The sequence below is a fragment of the Mixophyes fleayi genome, chromosome 4 (assembly GCF_038048845.1).
Source record: "Mixophyes fleayi isolate aMixFle1 chromosome 4, aMixFle1.hap1, whole genome shotgun sequence".
NCBI classification, from domain to species: domain Eukaryota; kingdom Metazoa; phylum Chordata; class Amphibia; order Anura; family Limnodynastidae; genus Mixophyes; species Mixophyes fleayi.
In genome coordinates, this window is record NC_134405.1 from 297,520,138 (window position 1) to 297,546,364 (window position 26,227).

Genomic DNA, 26,227 nt, shown 5'->3' on the forward strand with positions numbered 1-26,227 from the left:
TTATCTGATACAGACACCACACTAGTTGCTTTTTATGTCTAAATATATTTTATTGCCATAAGGTACACACAGAAGTTAAAATATTTTTTAAAAAAAAACAGTTTCCTATTTGGTCTTCACGCTTTTATTTAAAAAATTACACATTCCAAGTTTACAAGCGTCAATGCTTCTTCATTCCATGCATAGTCTACATTTGATTGACAATGAAGCAGTTTATTAAAGACCCATCCCTTACCTCTGACTGCAATATATGAATTCCAAGTGACATTTGTAAAAGGAAATAAAATGCAGCACTCACATATATTTATTAAAAAGTGTGCCAACGGTTTCTAAAAACATAATAAAAACAGACTCTCATTTACATGATTTAATAGATATTATAAGCAGTATTTATAAAATAAACATACTATGTTCAAAACATTATAACTACTTCTTGGGTATCAAATTATGATACAAGTAGAAAAATACAGGTCTCCCTCAGCACTTGCTTCTGTTTCCTGTATAAGAAAAGAATAAAAAGATAAGTTAGAAAAGGTTATTAAATACACAAAACGTACCTGGAAGAATAATGTGAGTGCACTTGCACACTTGAAAAATGTTGGAACATTATGTTTTGCTACACGTGTCTAGTACAGGGTAGTTATAATTTGATGCTATTCCTCTGTGCAGGCTAAACTGCACAAACTTACTCTTAGTCATTACACTTTTGATCCTATTGGGAAGCACCACATCTCCAATCATACCATGCACCATTCTCATGTCACGCATTGCTTGCCACTAGGCCATGTCGCAAAGTGATTGTATTGTAGAGTATTATCATACTCTATAGAGGAGCACCAGGAAGAAAATGGGATTTTTGTACTTACTGTAAAATTCTCTCACTTAACCCAGTTGGGGGGGGGGGGGGAGGGAATGACACTGCTCACCTTGGCGTATAAAGGGCGCTGTGTGGCGTAAGGCACTAAAAATCCATCTAGCCTACTCCCCTCCCCGGCCACCATCTTCAGTTTATTTACTAACAAAGCCGCAACCAGTCAGAACGGATAGGAGCAGAGTGTCCCCAACTGGGTAAAGTGAGATTTTACAGCAAGTACAAAAATCCCATTATCACTTGCACTACCCTTATGGGTGGGAATGCTCATACTGAGCGGCACCTAAAACATTATGGCCAAAACTGGCATCTTTGGAAGAAAAGATGTGCAACCTGTAAAATCTGGTAAAAGTATGGATGGAAGACCAGGTAGCAGCCCTGCACAACTGTTCAACCGCAGCCCCATGCCGTGCTGCCCAAGAAGTGCTAACTGATCTGGTAGAATGAGCCATAAGGCCTTCAGGAACAGGAGATCCATTTAAAATGTAAGCCTGATGAATAGGGTCAGTAATCCACCTGGTAACAGTCTGTTTCGTAGCTGGCCAGCCACGCATGCAAATATCATATAGTACCAGAAGGCCATCCGTCTTCCTCATCTTTGACTTACGATCCACATAAATCCCTAACCGCATCCAAGAGGGCTAGAACCCTCTTGGTTAGAAAACCTGTCACAAGGCAACATATGAATAACCATTTCCTGGTTGATATGAAAATTTTGACACCACCTTTGGCTGAAGACAGTAAAGTGTGTAAAACCGCCCTATCATGAAAAATCAAGAAAGGAAGGCGACATGAAAAAGCCGCTAATTCGGAAACCCGCTTGGTTGAAGAAATGGTCAACAAAAAGGAAACCTTCCAAGTAAGCAGTTTTAAAGAAACCGACGCCAAGGGCTCAAGGTAAGTTTACCTTGATAAAGGCCATTAGATTGAAATGCGTCGATTGGAGGTGTATCAAGTACTCCTGCTATTAACATCTAACTTGGCTGAATTATTCTAGTTTGTCCGGACTATTTAAAGATCTTTCTGTCTGCAATCATTTGTGCATAAGTATGGTAGGACTAATTTGGACTCTCATTTTAATGGAATTGTATTTTAAGAGATGATTGAATTAATGTTTTCTTTTCACTGCTTGGAACTGGCATGAGATAAATACCATTTTTCCCTCAATAAGTGGAAGAATTAAAATTTGAACACTTCTAAAGATGTCTTTTGAGGCTCTTATTTAAGAATACATCTTGTAAGTGAGATATTTAAAGGAGCTCTTCTATTAGACAACGATCCTGTTATATACTGAAGATTTTCCAGCATTAACACGCACTTATTCTCACTAACAATTGGTACTGCATTTATAAACTAAGAGCACATTTCTGCTGTAAAATCAGAAAGAAAAATATAATGTTTTGAGGAATAAACAGCTTATGAATCTATTACACATTATAATTGATTGCATCACTATGTATATTTTTTGTTGTTTCATTGTTAATGAGTGAATATTGCATTTCAACATTGGAGGAAAAGACATAACTGAATATAGGCATCAATATAATTTTGATTACATCACGTGCACATTTCATAATTTTGGCAACTTCTGGTCCCGCCCTGATTTATATAGATCACTGCTGTAGCGTTGTCTGATTGAATGCAATTCAGTCTGTGCCAGTCATGCTCTGACCTGAACTAGTACATTGAACACTGCCCGCAACTGGAGCACATTGATGGGCAATCTTGTTCCACAGAACGGCAAAATATTGGAGTCGTTCATGCAGAAAAATCTAAGAACAGCTGATCAGGTGACCCACCTCCAATTGGCCAATAAAAGTGCATAATACCAGCGCTCAATCACTGATGAAGGAAAAACTACTCAGTAAGTAGGCTAGAGAGAAAAGCGGATATCTATATACTAAATGGTCAAAATATTGAAAAAAAGTCTTGTGACATAGAGCCAAGGTTTTAAATGTATTCTATAGATATCCACTTCTCTCTATCCTACTTACCAAGTAGTTTATCCTTCATCAGTGATTGAGCGCAGGAACTATACACTAATCTTGTTCCACAGTCAAACTGCTGAGCAGGGGACTGACCGGGCACAGACTGCAGGCAGCGCTGACATCCCCTCTGCCTGGGAAACAGCTGCAGCAGCCACGGTCCCAAGGTGGCCTACAACGCTGCCCTAGACAGAGGCTGGGTCCCCAGGCACATTACTGGTGCAGATTGACCCTTTCCTGGGGACCAGCACTTGATAAGGGGGCGGCACTGAAGCACCTTTAGAGCTCTCCCTAACTGCTAGTCGAAGTGTTCACCTAGTGAACGCCGCTGTCTCAGACATTCGAAGTAAAGATTGCAAAAAAAATATATAAAATAAAAAGATAAAGACTAAACTAAAAACGTGGCCTACCCTGTAGTCACCATTAAAAAAATTGAAGATGGTGGCTGGAAGGGAGCAGGTTAGAGTAGCTCGCCTTGACCCTCTTAAGTCTATCCTCAATGCTGCTGCCCGCCTCATTTTTCTCTCCCGCCGCTCTGTATCTGCAGTCTCCCTCCAGCAGTCACTACATTGGCTCCCCATACCCTATAGAATTAAATTTAAACTCCTCACCCTCACATTTAAAGTTCTTAGTCAATCCTCCCCTCCCTACATCTCCAATCTCATCTCTACCCACACTCCTACCCGCCCCCTTCGCTCTACCTGTGACCACCGTTTTCAGGATTTTGCCCGGGCTGCTCCCCTGCTGTGGAACTATCTTCCACGTTCCATCAGGTTAGCATCTACTCTCAAAGGCTTCAATTGTGCCCTTAACACTCATTTCTTTATTGAAGCCCATCAGTCCTCCTCCTAACTCTCTCCTCCAGTTAGTACCACCCTATTTGTGTCTCCCACTTCCCTTTAGAATGTAAGCTCTCATGAGCAGGGCCCTCTTTCCGTGCGTGCTCCTTCTACTGTTCCTTCACCCTCTGTACCTCTTGGCCTGCTTCGCTAGCCCTGGTTTCCCTGTTTATTAAAGTTCGGGCCTTCTTCTCGCTGATTTCTACCATCCCTTTCACTATCTGTCCCAGATTAATCTGATTTGCTTTACCCTGTCACCTGTGTTTGTATACATTTTTGTATCATGTTGTGTCTTGGTTCAGTTTTCTGTATATGTAATGTACGGCACTGAGGACCCTTTGTGGCACCTTATAAAAGTCAAAGATATTATTATTAATAATTTTTAGTGCCTTACTCTACACAGCGCCCTCTATACCCCAAGGTGAGTAGTGTCAACCAACTAGTAGTGCAAATGAAATTAAGATGGGAATTGAAGACAACCATTAGAACCTTCTTACACATTCTTTGCGTAAATATGGAGTCAGCATTCCTTTAACAAGTGGCAAAATCTAGTATGTAGAAATATATATTGCTAGTGCTCAGAGATATAAAGTGTACCTTAAACTGTCTGCAAAAAAAAAACAAAAAAAACTGGTTTGAAATGCAGTTTACAAATATTGCCCACCGTGCCACCCTCCCCTCCCCCAATACCTCTCCCATCCCAATTAACTACTAGTTGATTGGTCTTACCATCTCTTAATGGAGCTTTAGGATAAATGTTCTCTTTGACATTGTGCTGGAATGCTTTGGATGCATCAAAGCGTTTTATGCCTTGCAATTCATTGACGTGGGACTGCAGCTGTTTTTCAGTTTGCTTTTCCTTTGCCAGCTGAGATCTCAGTTTGGTAACCTCCTAGAGAACAGAAAAAAAAAAAAAAAAATGAACACTTTAGATACAGCATACAAACGCTTAATATTAAAGCAGTGTTTTGTTTTTTTCAGGTTAATGCAAAACAAAACCCATAATGTAGCCAATAACCTTAACATTTATTCAATTATCTATTAAGCATTATTGCAGTGCATTGTCACAAAGTATTTGATCATTGTCTAGTTTAAATTCGTCCAGCTTTATAAGTCTACATTACTGCCTTTACGTGCCCATAGTTGTTACCAAAGCAGAATATCTACAAGCCAAAATTACAACACTGAGAACATTCCCTGTATCAGTGCTATACAAATGAAAAGAAAAAAGTGAAGAATCCCTGTAAGGAATCTACAGTATTTATTTTTACATTAACTACATAAAAATATGCAGATTAGAATTTATAATCTCTTGCAAGTTGTACGTATTACATTGCTGCTTTTCATTACTTTATCCAGTATGTGCATGGAGGTTGTCATATTTGTCATTTATGTAGGAATGTGCAGTTAAGTGTCCACGGATTGATCCTTTCACAGTCTACATTTCCCTTGCACTGGAACCTTTGAACATAACTGAACATCCTCATCCATTCCAGCCACTTACTAAAACTACAGACGTTCTGCAGCACCATGGAAGATTTATTTCACACCACTTCAGCATTTTCATCCACAACTTCTACATTCCACTACAATTCCCCCCAAACACATGTTCCCTTCAGTGTGGTACACAGATTCAGTGCATTTGAAACAGTTAATACATCTATATATATATATATATACACACACACACACACACACACACATCAGAATATATGAATACAGTATATTGGAGATGTGGTAGGGTGATAGTCAATACTTGAGAGAAAAGGGGTCTAGGAAAATAGTCTCAGGAATGTCACTGGTAACATTTCTAAAAGTGTTCTAAAAACAAAAGATAATTGAGAATTACTGCAGCCTAATACGGTCCAGTCACCATAAAACACTTGGACAGCACCTGTTTGAGCTGCGTGTTCTCGGTTTTCAGCTTCATAACATGTTTGATCTTCTGCTTTTGATTTTGATGCCCAAGCAGCTTGGCATACGCTTCACTGAGCTTGTTCATTTCATCCTGTGCTGCTCCGTTCTCATTAAGTAGAGCGTTCTTTTCAGCTTCAAATGCATCCAATTGTTGCTGCAGTAAATACAAAAGTCAGCCAAAATTAAGCACAACTCCAAGGGTACTTAAACACTGAAAAGCTGTTAGAAGTTGGCAATTAAATAGTTAACCGAGTCCCCTCATACAACCAAATTGGATGAAAGAAGAACAGGTTCATTTTGGACCCCCCATGCCAGGAATGTTAGGTGAGAAAAAAAATGTGAGCAATGTCCAGAAACTGTCCGAGGAACCACATATCTGACACCTGGGATTGTGAAGTGGCGCCAGTAATATAAGTGGAGCATGAACTTCCCACAGGTAAATTAAACCTGGCAATTGGAACAGCAACTGTGGGTCACCAAAGATTGGGGGGGCGAGGTGGACTATTGCCCTTCTTATGCAGTGGGTTCCTGGGAATGATATGCTTGCACCCTAGAATTAACAAGGCTGTCCCAAGACTACTCTGCCACCCTCAAGTGAGCCTTCCTGCTCATCCACAAGGGGAGCAGGACAGTCCTCATGGGCCAGATAGTACTGTCTCATCTGGGAAAGCTGCACAATGAGTGTTGGAAATTTAGGTTGCTGGAGGCAGGTTGTGATCTGCAGTCACATGGACCACACAGAAGCTGCTGTTAACAGCATTCCTACTATTCTGAGTGTATCCCATGTGCTGGACCCAAACTTACCCTAGGTAGGTCCACTTTATAGCACTTAAAAGTGGTGAACAATACCATTAGTAGAAAAGGTGCAGACAACATCTGCCACACTTCAGAAGACAGCGGAGTGTGCAAATTAAAAAGGGGCGAGTGACCTCATAATATGCAGAGCAATACAAGGAGTAACGTCTTCTTCCGATGGGTAAACATAACCCAGTCTGAACACCTTACTGCTAAAGGATAAAATGGTACAAAAACAAAAACCACCTTCCAGTAATGCAACACTGTCACACAGCCAAGTATCTATGAGTATTACAATGAACGACTTGGTATCCAACCTGTCATATCCAATAATTTATCTTCTCCATCCCTATTAACCTTTCTTCTAAAGGCATACATTCAAATTGTACACATGAATATGAGCGAGTTGTATTACAATGTGCTACCGAAAGAAAGCCATGTCTGTATTACAGTACACTTTGAGGAGGCACAACAATAAAGTAATACCCAATGAATCTGGCAGACATAAGTGTAAATCTGGTGTTATGATGGGCAGCATTACTTTGCTTGATAAAGTGGCAAGAGTATTGTGGTATGACAGCTAGCATGTTCGAGGCTGGGCAAGTTTTATGAACCTTTTATGTAAAGAAAACTATTCGTTGCAGACTGATGTCTATAGAACACATTAAGCTCACCTGAAACGGTCGAACTTTATTTTGCAGCTCCTCGAACATGGTGCGCCACTTAACCGTTTCCATCTTTTCAGCCGCATTCGTTTCAGACTGCATTCTGCATGGAAGCATATTGTATATTTGCATTACAAATTCTGATGAGCACGTTTCAGTAGTGCACATATGGCATACACTGCACAACACTTTCTGCTTATATCACAAATACACTAGCTTTGTGGCATTTGTTTTACATAAACCGCGTTACAAGGCATGAATTAACAGCTGCTAATTGCCAGTGGCAGGCCGATCTTTAACGCACGGACGCTATAAGTTTCACGTTTGCAGCTTTGGAAGTTTCGTTGTCCCTACAACCCAGCCAGCACATCAGATGTGGCTTTATGTGAAATGAGAATATACGGAAGGGAGAAGAGGACCTAATTACTAAATATTACTGCAAGCAACAAGCATCAGTAAAGAGCTTCTGAAAAATAGTAATTTTCTCCAAATTTATATTCCAATTACCAAGCCTTCAGAAAAGACTTTAGTATTGTCCTCCAGTTTCAGCCATGATGTTGTGATGTTTAATCATGCAGTAAGAACTTTTCTGCTTTCCTTATGAACTAATACATTTAGTCAATATGTAATTTTGCAAAGAGGATTATGCAGAGTGTTCTGTGCCTTCCACAAGTTCCAAATCCCTCAGGACAACTGCAGCACACATTTTGTATATCTTTTTTGAACACAGGATAGGTCTGGAAACAAATTTATGCCTATTTGACTGAGACCAACCAAAACAAACATTTACAACTAGTGTACAGGGCGATTCAAAAGTCGCAGTAAACCCTTTTATTTCAAAAACTCTACAGGAATTGGGCCGATTTCAAGATGGCGCCCATGTTTGGTACATACCGTAAAAGATAGACCACGTCACCCATACCTTACTGGAGTATTCAGGTTTCCCAATTTCCTGTCGAGTTTTTGAAATAAAAGGTTGTACGGTGACTTTTGAATTGCCCTGTATAATCCCCAACTTACATAAAATGTAGGTTTTTCTAGCTATCATACCTCATATGTTCATCTTGTAGCTCAGTAAGTTGGTTCCTCAGATCATAGAGTTGTCTATTTTGCTCCTCTAGTTCTTCTTTCATTTGAGCATTGATCTTTTGAAGCTCATGACGTTGCATTTCCAACCTTTCCTTGGATTTATTTGACTGTTCCAGCTCATGCTCCAATTCGTCTCTTATTTTAGCAGAAGCCACGTTCTGCTCATGAATTTCCTTTTCCATGGCATCCTTATTTTCAGTCAACAGTTCTTGACGTTCCTGCTCCACCTTGTTCTTTGTTTTGAGAGATTCATTCTGTAGTTCAAGCACCTGCAGCTCTAACTCAAACACCGTTTTGGTTGAGGACTCTTGCAGCTGATGCAGTTGTTTCTCTAACTCCTCTTTGGTTCTGTTTGAGGCCTCCTTGAGCTCAGAAAGCTGCTGCCTCAAAACTTCTTTGTCTTTTTCTGCAGCATCCTGGACCTCAATTTGCTGTTCCAATAGTTTCTTCGTTGTGGCAGAGGTTTCCTGAAGCTCGTAAAGCTGCTTTTCTAAGCTTTCCTTTTTATCTTGAAGCTCAAGAAGCTGCTGTTCCAATAATTCCTGTGTTTTATTGGAGGTCTGCTGGAGCGCAAATAGTTGCTGTTCTAAATCTTCCTTACTTTTAGCAGAGTTCTCCTGTAGCTGAAGAAGCTGCTGTTCTAAACTTTCCTTCATTCTGCTCGATGTCTCTTGGAGTTCAACAAGCTGCATTTCCAAGCTTTCCTTTGTTTGGGCTGAAGTCTCCTGCAGCTCAAGTAGTTTGTGCTCCAAAGCTTCCTTAGTGTTGCTGCACTCTTCTTGTAGCTTACAGACTTGCAGTTCCAAATCTTCCATTGCTTTGGTTTCGTCTTCAAGCTGTTGTTGTAACGCGTCCTTATCCTTTTCTGCCTGAGCAAATTTATCATGCAGGGACGCGTTTGTAGATTTTAAGGAATCAATTTCTGTGGTTGCTGAAACCCTGTAACTGGAAAAAAAACAAAAACAAAACATTTATAATATGATACACACACGTTACCTAAACCTAGTTATAGCCTAAACCAGTGGTTCCCAAACTTTTGCAGTTCACGGCACCCTTAGAGTCTCCAAATTTTTTCAAGGCACCCCTCCAAAATAATTACTGAGCAGTCCTGTTTTAGAAGTAGTTGGGTCAAAAAAATGTAATAAGTATTTAGGTCAGGACAGAAATACTTATTTAGTTGTATGCAAAAATGCCCCCCTCTACTTCTCCCAGCCATAAAAAAAAAAAAAAAAGCACATAAACTTACCAATCCGCCGGGCGCCGGGACCCAGCAGCCTCCTCTCTCCCGCAGCTGTCACTGACGTCGATATTCAGTGACAGCTGCGGGAGAGAGGAGGCTGCTGGGTCCCGGCGCCCGGCGGATTGGTAAGTTTATGTGCTCTCTCTTTTTTTATGGCTGGCCCGCGGCACCCCAGTGACAGCACCGCGTCACCCCTGGGAGCCGCGGCGCACAGTTTGGGAACCGCCGGCCTAAACTATAACAATAAATCAAACTATCTTTAAAGAGGTCACAAAAACATGAAACCATTGTAATGTAAAGATAGAGCATAAAATATTACATTTAAAGAGCCTTTTGAACACTGGACACATGTAGATGACTTATTGTATTTCATATCTGACTTCCTCTCAGGTTCAGTGACCTCATTACTACACTGACTATTGAGGTAGGTCCACGTCAGAGCAGAGTAGTAACTTATGCTCACGGAGCATCTTGCCTCAAAGAGTGCCCCCAAATCACAAGCTAGCTCATTTCTATACCCAGTAATTATGTAGGCACATGATCAATCAGAGCTTCAGTGGCAACTCACAGACTTCACAATAGATGTTCTATGGAGTGTCCATCAATTCTGTGTGGCAGGTAAAGCTTAAAATAGGACATGAACACGGTTCTTAAAAAGGGGAGGGGGAACGACATCCTTAAGCAAAATATGTTAAACATACTCAGGCTTCCATTCTGTTGAGAATGCACAGTCACAAATGTAATTATTTAGCCCAAGATACTACAAGAGCGAAATTTCTATTTGTTTTTTTAAAGATGTAACGCCTTTACAGCAAAAAAGATTTTTGCTGTGTATGTGGGTCTACATTAGAGTAACTTATAGTACACCTGTTCAATATGGTTGGGTAATTAACGCCTTCCAAACACAATCTAGCCATTTTGAAAAGAACGTCCCTGTATACTCTACAGACAGCTTCTAAAAGAGCCAGAAGGGTTGCCAGCGCAGGAAAAAAGAAAATGAGAATATAACTTGCGATTTGGGACTTTAAAGTCCTCAGCTGCTGTTGGTATATAGTGGGTAATAGGATATTTTACTAGTGGTCAGGGGTGCTGTTAGTAATAGAGTCACCATTTACTGGTGCCATCCTTTCAAACCACATGTCATCTGAAAACTCAAGCTCACAAGTATATAGTTTCTAACCCATCAACTGTCATTTTCTGTTAAAAAGAAAAAACATGCATTATTTGCCAATCTCCTCATCATTTGGGGGGCAAGCATTAAAGTATCCTGAAAGTACAAATTATTTACCTTGACAAACTGAAAACAAGGACGAAGCACAGTAGATTAAAACGAGACTACATGGCTACCCTAAAGAACTACATGTTTCATATGTACAAATAGCATATAGATACCTTTCATAGTCAGCAAGTTTAAGCAGTGTCATACTCTGCTCTTCCTTTATCTGCAAAATTGTTTTTCTGTGTTTTTCTTTTGCTCGTTCCAGTGCAGCATTTTTTCTGAAAGACAACATTCAATTATTAGCACTAGTAAGCGCTAGGAGGGGCAGAACACCAACAGGACAGAGAAACTTACCTCATCAATCATGATCTTCCAAATGTTAAAAGGTTTATGCACTTTGATGCTTTCCCTGCACCCATTGTACATTTGATAAGAGTTGCACAATGTTTGATTAATACAGCTCAAGGTACTGCAAAAAGATTTCACTGAAACCGTATAAGAAAATTGGCAACAGTATATACAAGCATTCAGAGGGGACGCTGCATGAACATACATGTAGTAGGTCCAATGGTCTTGCATCTGGCCATACAGCACTCGCTTTGTAAAACGTGTGTACAGTTGACTATTAAGAGTCTCAGTGAATATGCCAGTCAAGGGCTCAACTGTGCCTAGCAAATATAAGATAAAGTATATGCTAAACAGTTATCCATCTGTGCACAGACTCATTTAGCCACTTCATCCAGTCATTATATTTGGTTTTCTCCAGATGTAGCCATGCCCCTGCCCTTATGGGGTGACACTAGACATTGCACCCAAGCCATTCTTACATAGTTAATGTTGGAAAAGACAAGTCTGTCAAGACCAACCTTTCATAACTTAATTCTTATCCTCCTTAAACATGCATAATCTCACAATGTCTATATAAACCTTCTCTCAACCAAGCCTCTCTCTCAAGATTATGCTCTATTTCTCGCCTTCCTTTGGTCTCCACTTTACTTGAGTGGCTTCGTATTGATCACCTGCCTGCTCATGTCCTTCTTGACTCTACAAACGAGCTTCCGTCCACAACATTTCATTAATACCATCACCAAAGTGATGAACAATCAGGAAAGGGTTACTTGTCCATCCTCCTTCTGGACCTCCCTAATGCTCTGAACACGGCTTCCTGCACACCAATCACTCCATTGGCCATTTGTGACCATTCTCTCCAGGTTCATATCAACCCAAACAGTCCTTCATGTACACATATGGTACATCATCATCATCAACTCCTATTTGTCTGGAGTCCTGCAAGGCTGTTTATTGGTTCTCTGATCTTACCCCGAGTAGGTAAACTAATTTGCTCATCCTGCACCCAATACCACTCAAATGTACCTCTCCTCCCATAGCATGTACTATATTGATCCATGTTGTATACCACTAGACTTTAGCATAGAAGAATAAAGGGACACTACCCATGTATGCACTTATCTAGAACTCATCTATACCAAAATTATGTGAAATTTTGTGTAAGTGTTCAATATGATCACATCAATTGCACCACCTAAATCCTGTTTGACAATTAACCGGCAAAAAAAAAAAAATTGGCCCTTCATGAAATAATGCACAGAAGTGTCAAATTATTTTTTATAATGTATTTAAAAATGCCATCCCTCTGAATCCCTTAAATTATTTTTAGCTACAACTGAAGTCCTGTTTCTTGGTAATTTTGTGGTTCTGATATTATCCCCTTTTAAAAATTGGGACCACATCAGCTTTCTACCAATACTACAATTGTACCTATGAATTAAATATAAGAAATAGTGTACTATTACCAGCCTTCGTTTTATTAATTTTCAACATGGACGGATGCCATTTGGGTACAGTGATCTGTTAACTTGTTTAGGCGCATCTGCATTGTATTGTGAGGGGATTATCACATTTCAATAAAAGACTGAATAAAGAAGTTATTGGGAAGTAAAACTGTAGTATTGTAAAGGGTATACTACTCTGCAACCATACTACCTAGCACTCATGAAAACTAGGTAAAGCAATATAAAATATTAATATTTTACATCCATTAAGATTTACAAAAAGGACAAAATTGTAAGGTCTCTAAGCCGTGGTGATGAATGCACCTCAGACTGAACATACCATGGGAAAGTGCCGACGTGCAAGATGAGTGTTGCCCAAAGGAACGTTTTAAACAGAAACTACACTATTTGTTCTTACTAAACGGTGCTGCAATTCCTGTGAAACGGTTACTAAATAATCAGCAGGTGTTGTGCACAGAAAACTATATGCCTGCTTAAGAACTGAAACTGCTAGATTTACCGACCTGTAACATAAAATATTCACCATGTCTACCAAATGGAAAAGGAAATGTGACAATGACGAACTAGAACTGTACTGCCATAGATGCACGGAGTTTCTTGCACATTTCCATTATAGATATTAGATAGTTTTCAAAAAAGAGGATTTATGTACTTACGTTAAATCCGTTTCTCTGATTCCCTCTGAGGGACACTGCTTTACCATGGGTTGTGGAGGGGAGTTTGGGAGTTGGCACCTAACTAGTTAACTTTAGTACTGCTGGCAAACCCCTCCCCTCTACAATCCCCCTGCCTCTTCCTGTCCAGTTAGTTTTAACAAAGCCCAAGGATAAAAAGGGCAGTCACACAAGAGCACACAGAAGAAAAACAGACGGGAGGGATCGCAGTGTCCCCCAGACGGAATCAGAGAAACGGATTTAACGTAAGTACATAAATCCTCTTTTCTCTTTCATCCGGTCTGGGGGACACTGCTTTACCATGGGGACGTTCTAAAGCAGCCCCCTAAGGGTGGGACTACTCTGAAAATCCCGCTCGTAAGGCATTACGAGCGAAATCTGCATCAGCTGATGCAAAAACATTAAACTGATAAAATTTTGCAAAGGTATGGACAGAGGACCAGGTGGCTGCCCTGCAAAGCTGGTCTGCAGAAGCTCCATTCCTTGCTGCCAACGAAACCCCTACCGATCTGGTGGAATGGGCTGTAAGTCTCTCCGGCACAGGACGGCTAGCCTTTATATATGCTAGTCTGAAGGTAGACGTAATCCATCTAGCGATGGATTGTTTTGAGGCTGGCCAGCCTCTCTTATTAGCGTCATAAAGGACAAAAAGAGAATCGGTACGTCTAATCTGGGAAGTTCTTTTGACATATATACGTAGAGCCCTAACAACATCTAGCTTCTCCATAGATTTTTTATCTGAATGGGAAGAAGCTGAAAAGACTGGAACTACAATATCCTGGTTAAGATGGAAAGCTGACACTACTTTAGGGACAAAGGAAGGAAGGGTCTTTAACACCGCTCTGTCCTCGTGGAAAACCAAATAAGGTTCTCTACATGACAGGGCTAATTCAGAAACTCTACGAGCAGATGCGATAGCCAGAAGAAAGAGGACCTTCCAGGTCAACCATTTTAAATCTGTCTCTCTCAAGAGCTCAAATTGAGGCCCCTTGAGCATATCCAGTACCATGTTGAGGTCCCACGGAGCTGTAGGAGGTACATAAGGAGGCTGTATGTACAAGAGTCCCTGAAAAAAAGTTCTAATATCTGGCAAATCAGCTAATTTCATATGAAAGAATACTGAAAGTGCCGATACCTGCACCTTTAGGGAACCTAATCTGAGACCTGCTTCCTGGCCCTTTTGAAGAAAAGCTAATAAGCGAGGAATATGAAAAGCGGATGAAAGGCATGTCCTGCTTTCGCACCACCTAATGTAGGCCTTCCAGATCCTGTGATAGATGCGAGATGTAACAGGTTTCCTAGCTAACATCAAAGTGTTAACTACGCTGGAAGAAAAACCTCTAGACCTCCAGAGGCTGGCTTCAACAGCCATGCCGTTAAACTGAGCTGAGGTAAACTCTGGTGGTGGAATGGACCCTGTAGAAGAAGGTCGTCTCGATGCGGAAGATGGACCCCTGGTCCTTCCGCCATTGACAATATGTCTGCGTACCACGCTCGGCGCGGCCAAGAGGGAGCAACTAGAATTACCGGCAGACCGCCCTGCCTTACTCGTTTGAGGACGCGAGGAAGCATGGGAATTGGAGGAAATAGGTATCCCATCCTGAACTCCCATGACATAGTCATGACATCCACTGCTACCGCTAAGGGATCCCTTGCCCTTGCGCAAAACCTTTGAACTTTCCTGTTGTGTCTGGAGGCCATGAGATCTATGTCCGGAAGGCCCCACTTCTGAACCAGGAACTGGAAGACTTCCGGGTGGCGTGACCACTCTCCCGGCATCATCTGAATTCGGCTTAGATAGTCCACCTCCCAGTTTTCTATTCCTGGAATGAAGACTGCAGAAATAGCCGGAACGTTTAACTCCGCCCAAAACAGTATTTGAGCTGCGATATCCATGGCAGCTGCACTCCTGGTTCCTCCCTGTCTGTTGACATATGCAACAGCCGTGGCATTGTCGGATTGAATTCTGACCGGGTGGCCCGAAGAAGGGGCTGAGCTCCCCCTTGAGGGCCAATAGAATGGCCTTCAATTCTAATACATTTATCGATAGAGCCGATTCCTGAACCGACCAGCGTCACTGAAGTCGGAGGTGCAGGACTACCGCCCCCCAACCCTTCAGGCTGGCGTCCGTCGTGGCTATGATCCACGACCATGGAGCGAAGGATCTGCCTACCTGCAGATGATCCTGAACCAGCCACCACTGAAGAGATTCCCTCGCCCTCGGGAATAGGGAGATCCTCTGACGTTCTAGGTGTAGGTGTGAACCCGACCACTTCGACAGTAGATCCCACTGGAAACATCGAGAATGGGCCCAACCAAAGGGAATGGTCTCGAAGGAGGCCACCATCTTTCCGAGTAGCCTCATGCATAAATGCATTGAGGGACTTGGGGAAGACAAAACCTTAGTTACAGTCTGAATAGAGCTGATCTTCTCTACTGGGAGAAACACCCTCTGTTTGCTGGTGTCCATGATGAGCCCCAGAAAAACCATGCGCTGACACGGAACCATCTGGGATTTTGCTGAATTTATCAGCCAACCGTGGCCCTCGAGAACCGCTCGGGTGAGGGATAAATGAAGAAGACAATCTTCGGAGGAAGCCTTGATGAGTAGGTCGTCCAAATAAGTAAGAAACGACCTGAACTCCCTGCAGGTGAAGACATGCTGCCATTATTGACATAATTTTTGTGAAGACCCTTGGCGCCGTTGAGAGGCCGGAGGGGAGAGCCCGAAACTGGTAGTGAAAAGATCCCACCGAGAATCTGAGAAGAGACTGATGGTGGATCCAAATGGGAACGTGGAGATATGCGTCCTTTATATCTATGGACACCATATACTGGTCCTTTTCTAGGCCGTTTATTACTGACCTCAGAGATTCCATCCGAAATCTGTTGACCCTTAAGTGAACATTGAGGCCTTTTAAGTTTAGTATGGGACGAAAAGAGCCGTCCGGCTTCTTGACTAGGAACAGGTTGGATTAGAACCCTCGCCCTTTCTGGCAATCTGGAACTCTGCAGATGACCCTCTGAAGCAGAAGGGAAGCGACACAATCCTGTATAGCCTGTCTTCTTGATGGATCCCGGGGGAGCGGAGTCTGGAAGTAACGCTGCGGGGCCGGGCCCAACAGTTCTATCCTGTATCCTTCTGAAATGATTTCCCGGATCCAGGGATCCTGGGAAGACTCTGCTCACTGTTCCCAAAATAGAGACAGACGTCCCCCCACTGGTGTCCCCTGTGGAACGGGGAGGCAGTCAGGACGCAGGTTTCTCCTGGTTTTTGGAGGCCTGGCGCCTAGATGCAAACGAGGATCTCCCTCTAGTGGAGGAGCCTCGAGAATTAGGTTGTCTGCCCCTAAAGGACTGTCCCCTATGAGAGGAGGTCCCCCGAAAGGGCTGACAGAAAGAGCTGCCCCGAGAGTTGCGGCTCCTGTACGAATATACTGGCAAGGAAGTGCTTTTGCCCCCCGTTGCCTGTGAAATAAGGGTATCTAATTCCGGTCCGAACAAACCTGCTGCAGAAAATGGAATAGATTCAACGGACCTTTTTGATTCCGCATCACCCTCCCAGGATTTCAGCCATAGCGTTCTTCTTGCAGAAATAGAGGCCGCCTGAATGGAAGAGGAGACTGCCGCTGAGTTCTGGGTTGCCTCGTATAGGTACCCCGAAGCCTCCTTCAAGTGCATGGCCAGGGGGAGAAGTTCTGAGTCCTGTAAGGCTTCTGCCAGTTGGTCTGCCCAAGCTTCCATGGCTCTAGCCACCCAAGCTGAGGCAAAAGTAGGTCTGAAAGAGGAACCCGCAGCCGCAAAAATGGATTTTAGCTGGGATTCAACTTTGCGGTCGTTGGCGTCTGGAAAAGGACGCTGAACCAGGAGCTGGGAGTAAGGTATGCTTTGCCAATCGGGTAATAGGGATATCCACCTTGGGAATAGTCTCCCAGCGAACCACCTCTTCTTCTAAGGGATACAGGGAAGAGAATCTCCTAGGAATAGAAAACCTTCTTTCAGGCTGTTTCCATGCCCCTTCGGCAATAACCCTAAGCTCAGCAGAAGGGGGAAAATGGCTGGCCTTTCTCTTATCCTTCTTAAAGAGGCTCCTGTCTCTGGGGGTAAGATCCTCCGGTTCAGGGAGGTCCAGCGCTTGTCTAACCGCTAAAACCAAATCATTAACAAATTGGTTCTTGGGATAGTCTTCCTGTTGCAATTGGAGTAATTGGTCAGAATCTGAATAAATTTCCCCCTCTTCCTCAGAACCCTCCTCAGAGTCTGATAGGACCACAAGGGGATTTACTGATCTAGGTCTCCTTCTTTTAGCAGGCGGGGTATTAGCGGTATCAAGCAACTGGTTTAGCTTGTTCAAGCCCTTTAAAAATGCCGTAGACCATGCCGGGTCTGTAAGAACAGGGGCTGGGTCAGGCTGCAACGAGGAAGGTCCTGGCAAACCCCCTGCACTAGAACCTGAGGAAGCCGGGAGGTCTGACTGTGGGTTAGCATTACTAGCCACCGAAGTTGCTACAGTAGATAACAACTGATTAGACTGGAAAACCATCTGAGCTAAGGAGGAAACCGACTGTGTCAGGGAGGCCACCCAGGCCGGTTCCTCCGTCGGTGGGGCTGAAACCTGCTGGGTATGCACAGTGGGAAACCCTGCTTCGCATGCAGAGCGCCAAAGGGTCCTTCTGGCCACACGGTAATTTTACATGACATTTTGAGCATGTGAAGTATTTAGCCATGGGGCCCTTTCCCTTATCTGTCATCTTATAAAGGAAGGTACACCAAACACACAGAGTAAAATATGACTCTAGCTGAGCACAGAGAAAAATGGAGAGAGAGAGATAGAGAGAGCAAGTATATAAATGTGGAGGAACAGATATGAAAACAAGTAATCAACAGATATTTTATAAAAGTTGTACTTGTAAAAAATTAATACCACCAATATATATGTAAACCAGTAGGAGACTATAATGTAAATCCTACTGGCCCAGTTATTAAACATTAGAAAGTGTGTAATAAAGGTGATACTTAGCCAATAGGCCACACAAGGGGAGAAGTTCAACAGCAGTTTGTCCTGTGCCTGCTCCCTGCGTTCTGTTCCTCTTCCCGGGCTTCTCTTGGCGCCAGAAGGCTGGGAAAAACCATCTCTCTCAGGAAGGTGGGGGGAACTCTATTCTGTAGCTCCCCCCCCTTCAGTAACTGCTGCTTTGCAGCTATTTAGCATAAATTGAAATAAAAAAACATGGAGCCTGATAAAAAAAAGCTCCAAGCGTGGCAGAGTAGTGGAGACCTCTAGGACAGAGGTCTCCGCAGCAATAGCTACCCGGCGCCCCCCTCCTATGTATGAGGGGGGAATCGTGGTATGGCCCCCTCTCCTCCTTCTCCGTCTAGCGCTGGCTGTCAGAAAAAAATAAAATGGCCGGCGACGTTTGTCCGCTGCCGATAACCGGCACTCTCTGCCTGTAATGGCAGCGCCGGTTATCGGGGGAGGGGGGGGGTTAGAGGAGTGACAGCGGTCCGTGAGACCCTTGTTCACTCCTCAATCAGGCACCTCTAGACTTTGCAAATATATACCAGTGAGCGCCGCTGGCGCTCGTCTGGCAAACGGATGCCTGCGCTGCTGAAGCTGTGAGTGTGTTCTCTATAGTAGAACACACTCCAGCGCTGCCACTGTTGAAGGAAAAAACCCTAAAAAAAGGAAATAAAATAAAGTAAATCTATAAAATTTACCTAAGTACTAAAACACTGCCCCAACTCCAGGGCACCTAAAAAAAACTGGACAGGAAGAGGCAGGGGGATTGTAGAGGGGAGGGGTTTGCCAGCAGTACTAAAGTTAACTAGTTAGGTGCCAACTCCCAAGCTCCCCTCCACAACCCATGGTAAAGCAGTGTCCCCCAGACCGGATGAAAGAGAAAAAGTGATTTTATTGCATCTAAACTTTAAAGGAAAGCTGTAACAACGAGCCTTTAGGTTATGAACCCTGGCATGGTGGTTGCATGCCATATTGTTTCAATAATGCAGATTAACATACCCTTTTAGCGTTTCCGCTAGACAAACAAGCTCCTCTGCCCTCTTCTTATTTTTTTCTTCCAGTTGGGAAATGAGTTTCTCAGCCACTTCTTCCTCTTGTTGCAGCCGATCAAGTTCATCTAGTGTCCCTTCCAGCTCCTCTTCCAAAAGACGTCTCTCTGTCATCATTCCCTCCTGTACATTCTCCAGTTCTAGACGGAGGGCGTTTGAAATTTCCTAATAGAAAAAGTGAAGGAACATTAAACATAAAAGTTATCTGTAATTTTCAGTATATTGGTTTAAGATTATTTATAAATGGCAATAGAACATGTCTCCACCAACAGGCAATTTAGCTGCAGTCACTGGTATGTTTACTTAATCTATATTTGGAGAATGAGACGTTTTATGGTATTTTCAAATCAAATACTATTTGTGTCCACATTACCATCTCTTTCTCCATCAGCAGCCGCAGTTCTTCCTCTCTCTTTTGTGAAGACTGAAGTTCTCCAGCTCCTTGGCTCATTTGCTGTTTTAAGGTTTCAAGATCTTTATTTAAACTTTCCTCTCTTGCTTTACATTCAATGATGAACGTTTCTGTAACAACAATTAAATACTTTATTTTCCACCATTACATAAAGCAGAGAGGTCTCATATCCATATCAAACGGGTGGCGTACCTTTTTCTTGCAGTTGAGCAACATACATCTCTTCTAGCGCTGTCATTTTGGTCAATAGCTCCTCCTCTCTTTGGACAAAGTTGTCTTTTTGGCTTATTTGCTCCAGCTCTTTCTGCTTCAAAAGCTCTTCCGCTTGGTCTATATGCAGCCTGTACTTCTCAGCTTGCACAATACCTTCCCTAAAAAGTAGTAATTTAAAAGCTTTAGGAGCTAGTTCCTGTTATGCAAAACACTTCACCCTCACATACACGTAGGCCATCGCGTATTTCAATAGCGTCCAATGGCTGGTTCACACTGTCACTCATATACCAGGACCATATATGTAGTGCCAATCTGCTACCAGCCTCCAATCATTATTACTGTAAACTTTCAGTGAAAGGATATTACATAGTAGTGAAGCTAGTCAAAGAACTAGTAAAACTTAAATTCAAGTTGCTTTATAGGAAAAAATAAAATAAAAAAAATCTCTGGAGCCACGGACGACTAAACTTGTGTTCAGCTGCATAAAATTGGTAAATGACATTTCAAGTATCTTAAAGGGTAAATTTTCACGTAATGTACCCACAGCTTTATACTGGAGCTCTAGTTTATTTCTTACATAGTGAATACATAGTATGCATGATTATAGAAAGAGATACACAAACCTAATAATGAGCAATTCTGCTTAATACAAGATTCTCTCTTGATATATAAATTCCCTAATGACATGGAACGTGCAAGAAGTTTTTACCTCATTTGCTCCAGAGTTGCAGCAAGCTTCTTCTCCGTTTCTGCCTTTTCCTCCACAAGCTTGTTCTTTTCCCCACTTGTTGCAGAGCTAGGGTGAAGATTACATGTGGTCAAGGGTATAATTACTTATTACTATTTTCTGTACTTCGTTACAACTAAACTAAAATATATGGAGAGCATTCTCATGAAATCTGGTTCATTACACAAAATAACAGCTTCCACTGTACATAGGTAAAATGAGCTCTTTTATGGCAGTAGATATTACCTGCACCTTCTTGGATAAACAGATGTCCGATAAATAAAGAACAGCCACAAGACACCTATTTATTCCACTTTAAAATGTTGAAAGCTTAGATAATTCCATAAAAAACCTGAAATAGCTATATCTGGTTTACATGGGGTCTGGACATAGAAACACAGTTTTGGGTGGAATTATTCTTGAAGACGTTCATCACATCCTTCTAAAGCTATGGAAAACACACTAACTGCAGACTTACAGTTGTTCTTCAAGATGAGTGACTTTTTGCAATGCTTCTTCCAACTTGTTCTGAGCCTGCAGGAGATTGCTCTCCATTTCTTCAAGTTTGGCAAGAGCCTGAAAATAGTTAAATCAAATTTAGTTTGGACAATATAGAACTACATAAACATCCTTAAGTAAAAAGAACATATTACATTTATAGCAAATATCCAATGGTTAGTAGGGACCATTTATGATATAATATAAATATAAACATACATAAATATAAACATATACACATATACATATACACACGTTCAATACTTTCTTTGCCTTATGGACTATAAACCAATAAGCTCATTAATTAGTGTCCTCCAGCAACCAAATATATAAAAAAACAAAACCAGAAATAAAAACCTGTGATTTTTAGCATTCAATTATTTTATCTGTATCCATTGTGAGACACTAAGACCATGGGTATAGAGCAGTGTTGGCTCCAGGTGTTGTGAAACTACAAGTCCCAGCATGCTTTGCTAATATATAGCAGCTTATTGCTGGAAGGGTATGCTGGGACTGGTAGTTTCACAACATCTGGAGTGTCACAGGTTAGCCAACACTGGTATAGAGGCTCCAGTTAGTACAGTGGCACTTGCTGCTTTTCCTCTGCCCTTCTCTATATCTATATCTCACTAACCAACCACACAGGATAGAGCTGGAGAGAAAAACAAAAAAACAACCCCCGAGTAATAAATTTAACAGGTGGACTACAGCATGAAAAAAAGGTGGTCGTGGTTCAGAAAAAATTTAAAAGTATAAAAAACAACATGTTTTCTCTTGCACATACAGTTGGGGGACACTGCTTACCATGGGGAAGTTCCAAAGCTGCCCCTAATGGGTGGGAACACGCAGCCTGAGCTGCGCGTAAAACTTATCGGTCAAAACTGGTGTCTTTGGATGCAAAGACATGAAAACGATAAAATTTAGTGAACATGTGGACAGACGACCATGTGGCTGCCCGACAACTGCTCCACTGAAATCCTGTGCTCCGCTGCCCAGGAAGTATCAACTGACCTGGTGAAGTAAGCTGTGAGGCCATCAGGAACTGGAGACCCCTGAGAAACATAGGTCTGCCTAATAGTAGGAGTCAGAAAAGTTGCTTGTTTGTTGGCTTTGGGCAGCGCTATGTCCAAGCCTGCCTACCTCGCTGCGCCCCTTCCCAAGGTACTTACAAATGACCTCTAGTGGGGGTGCTTCTAGATCTGCCTGCAAAACAAAAGGAGCGGTAACGCCTACCTTTTGTCTTGGGAGCAGCCACTGGCAGAAACGCACTTCCTCCCCCAGTGGCCTGAGAGACAACTTTTTCTAAGGGTGAACTGAATAATGATGAGCCATCATATGGTCATGCCTCCAAAGCCTTTTTTGGATTCAGCATCTGCCTCCCACAATCTCAACCACAGTGTGCTTTCTAGCTGCCACTGCCAGGGAGGAGGTCCGGGATAATCCTTGATCTGCATCAAGTACTGCATCTCCCAAATATTCATACAGACATTTGAGGCTTTGCTTGCTGGATGCTTTGCGGGCCCATTACGGACTATGGTGTCAACCTCAATGAGCAGACAGATGCCCTTTCAATACCAAAGTCTAAGATTTCCAGCAGCATGAGAGACCAATGGCTAATGGTCTTATCCAGTTTAGGGCCAAATAAGACATCTGAAAACAGATGGAGTCTAAGATTCTGGAGTCTTGGCTACCCAGCCTTGAGCCAAAGAACATTGCAAGTAGACACCCAAGAAAACTGTAAACGCTGCTCCCAATGAGACCCACATCCAGAGCTGATCTGCCAGATATGCACAAACAAGGATGCCAATTACTAGTCTTTCGAACTTTTGCAACCCTTCAAAAGCCGCTCTGACCATGGTAATGGGTCTCAGAAGCACTAGCCTTTATAAAATATAGAAGTAACACACTCAACTTCCCTACTTCCTAAAGTGCTGCAGCAGTCAGGGTTATAAAGTCATCGCCCTAGACCACACCATGCTATAGGAGCATCCACAGACGATGTTCCCATAATCAATAAACCATCCACTATGTCAAAGAACACTAATCAACACACAAGGAACCCCCAATACCCGATTCCATCACTACCTTACCCTCTACGAGTGAGGGGTCCTTAGGATCAGACCTTCCCCAGGCCGGACAATGTAGTATTCTGACATTTCTGGGACCTAGTCCCTGATGGTTCTCCAAAAATTCTCTGAAATGAGGAAATTAAACGAAACCCTGTCTAGCCAGGGTCTGCGTTCAGAGCGTCTCGTCTAGTGGCACCACCTAAACAGCTAGGAAGAGGGACAACTAGCTTCACCTATAACCTGGTGATAGGCAGCAAGCTGCAGAAGCTCAGAAAAATTAAACCAAGGATTTAACGAAAACCATAGGCACATGCAACAGTCGGCTGAGCCTCACAGGCTGAGCAAAGGCATGCTTGCATGACTGTCCACTGGGCAAACTAGCATGACATAGAAACAAGTGTATAAAGTCACAAAAGCAGCAACTCCAGAAGCAAAACTATTCTACCCTCCTCCCCCCATCAGACATGAAGAAAATGAACCTGCAAAGAGACCCGGCAAGTGCAGTGTGAACCAACATTAGGCAGGAAAAAGTACCTTTTGTGTGAGTTGTTTCCTCCAGCTGGATGGAGCAGAAGCGGCTGTATTTCTAGAAGGCTTCAGTCAGGAAACTGAAGCCTGCCAAGGAGGTGCTGCTATGCTGCCAAGGCTACACTCCTACCTTGGGCCCTTCATGGACAGCTATCGCCCAAGAAGATGGCCCCCTTATAACCAACAAGTACCTAGTGCAGGGCTGGTTGTCTTCAGCTACCCCCAACCTGACTAGGCTATTGAGGCTAACCGTGCCTGAACTGTCTTCTCCCCCTCCCGACAATGTCAGCCCGGGACCCCCGGACACTGCACTACCTGCAGTACTAATCTCTCAGAAGGTATAAAATCTGGGAACAGGGTGACAGTTGGAGGTACAGATGGCAGAAAATTTAAATGAGAGAAAACTAAAAAATATACATGATGCCGGAGAAGCCCAAAAGTAAAGCACCCTTTCATGTGGCACTCAAGTTAGGATGATTACAGGGTGGGGATATAGAGGACGTATGACGAGGATTTTTTGTGTGTCATATTAGTCTCTATACCCATTTCAAGGTCTTCAAATTGGATGAATGAGCAAAGAACTTTTAATCAATGTACCTTACAGACAGCCAAATACACATTTTATATCTTTTTATAATTTTTAAAATCTATTTTTAGATATTTACATAGCACCAACATATCACATCACTAGAAAATAAGAATATTTTTCAGGCACAAAAATGTTTGCCGAGTCAACAATCCAGTGTTCCTACCTCAATTTCTTATAAAAAGTTTCAAAATGAGTGAACTGAAAGAAAATGTATTTGACTTGCTGTGGTGAGAAATAACCTATCCTTAATGATTGTATAACCCACAAGTGTTGGTTACTCTTACCAAGTTCTGTTCGGATATTTGAGAATTTGCAATTTGTAATTTGCTCCCATATTCTTTTTCTTTGGCGCTCATTTCCAACTGGAGATCCTGGAGGAGGAAAAAAAATAAAAATAAAATTACTGGAATATTAAAAAATAATAATCACCCTTTCGTTTGTACAACTTATTGGTTTGCAGACACCCTCTTGCAACAATGAATGTCTTAATTGTTCTTTCCTCCTATCTGTGTTTTTCACCAAAGTCTGTGCATTTGAGTCCCACTAGACTACAGGAAGAACGGCAGTGACAGGCTGCTACAGAGTCCTTGAGGAGGAGGAATACCTGAAGCTACATCACTCTCTGCTGCCCCTCAGTCATTTGATTGGAACTGGACGTTTGACAACACTTGGTGGCTAATCAAACTGAGCACCTCTAACACTAGTCAAATGAGGAGATCCATGCCTTAGTATGCTGCGCTCCCACCACTGCAGCCTTCAGAGTCTGTGGAGGCTTCCATTCCGAAAATGCCAGATGCCAAGGTCCATGCACTGTGGTACATTGCAGTCACCAATTCACCACTACCAATCCTGGGCACCCAGAACAATTTATGAACCAACCTGATTGGTTAGTTTTTCTTCCAGTGCCCTGTCTGATAGAGGGTGCTTAACCACCTTGTGTCCCTCTATTGCAGGATACAATACATTAAAAAAATAAAAAAAAGTAAAGTAGAGTCCATTTACCTGCACCTGTTCATGGGCCTTTGATAGATATCCTTCAAGGTTTTTACTTTCTCCTCTCAATTCCTCAATTGCACCTGGAGAAATAATTAGATATTAAAGTATTCATTTATGTGTGTAAAAATATACTTAAGAAAAATAAAGCCATCCCCACAAATAATGTTACCATGTACGTGGTTAAGTTCCTTCTCCAAAACGTCATTTTTCTTAGCGGCTTTTTTCCGACTCTCCTCTAGAGACCAGACACACAGAAGACATTAATACATGTACTTGGAACCAAAAATTGTTGTTTTGGCTTTTCTTTTACAGACATTTGAAATCCAGAATACTACAACATGTGCATGCTAAATAAGAGCTCTCACAAAGCCACCTCATTAGAATATGGAATAGCAAAGGAAAGTTTTCTTGATGTAAAGCAAATTACAAGTGTACCAGCTTGCGAGACAAGTAAAACAGCCAGATTTTCATAATGTTATCAACTCTTGTGCCTATAACTCGCCTCAGACACCAAACTGTAAAAAGGAATGATGTTTTTAAAGGGCCATTTCCCAAAATGTCCTTTAATTTACATACAGAAGATTTTCAAATGCAAGTCAGGGTAGGTAATCAGTGCTATGGCCGACGAGTTTGAAAAGTTGGAAAGAGATGGTGTTCTCATACTGCTATTAACTTGTGGCAATACATAATGTATATGCAATGCATTTATACACATAGGACAATAAATATGAAAATACATAGAATGAACCCTGAGAATGTGTGTGAAATTTCTGGCTTATTCTCCAAATCAGAATGAAATGTCACATTCCCAAGGTTCAGTCTATGGGGCATATTCAATTAGCTTTCGGATTCGCGGTAACGCACAGGAACAGCCGCGAAACGTAATACACGTTACCGCAATAACGTGGATTTTCGTGCGCAGCCCATAGGGTTGCGAACGAAAATCTGCGTTAATGCGGTACCGTAATACCCACAAGAACGCGCACTTTTCGCGGTAACGCGCGTTACCGCGAATCCG

General features: G+C 42.3%; 1 protein-coding gene across 1 annotated transcript in view; it reads right to left on the reverse strand.

The window, feature by feature from the left end:
* Window positions 1–352: 352 nt before the first annotated feature.
* Window positions 353–26,227, reverse strand: part of HMMR (hyaluronan mediated motility receptor) — a 49,875-nt gene continuing 24,000 nt past the window's right edge. Inside the window, exons 8-21 of the mRNA XM_075209866.1 lie at window positions 25,379–25,444; window positions 25,216–25,289; window positions 24,498–24,584; window positions 21,008–21,105; window positions 20,512–20,598; window positions 19,782–19,960; window positions 19,551–19,699; window positions 19,128–19,342; window positions 10,794–10,898; window positions 8,123–9,106; window positions 7,082–7,175; window positions 5,590–5,766; window positions 4,425–4,587; window positions 353–497 (exon numbers count right to left, since the gene is read on the reverse strand). Coding sequence (XP_075065967.1) covers window positions 478–497; window positions 4,425–4,587; window positions 5,590–5,766; window positions 7,082–7,175; window positions 8,123–9,106; window positions 10,794–10,898; window positions 19,128–19,342; window positions 19,551–19,699; window positions 19,782–19,960; window positions 20,512–20,598; window positions 21,008–21,105; window positions 24,498–24,584; window positions 25,216–25,289; window positions 25,379–25,444 — 2,498 coding nt within the window. The 3' untranslated portion in view covers window positions 353–477. The remainder of the gene's footprint in view (window positions 498–4,424; window positions 4,588–5,589; window positions 5,767–7,081; window positions 7,176–8,122; window positions 9,107–10,793; window positions 10,899–19,127; window positions 19,343–19,550; window positions 19,700–19,781; window positions 19,961–20,511; window positions 20,599–21,007; window positions 21,106–24,497; window positions 24,585–25,215; window positions 25,290–25,378; window positions 25,445–26,227) is intronic.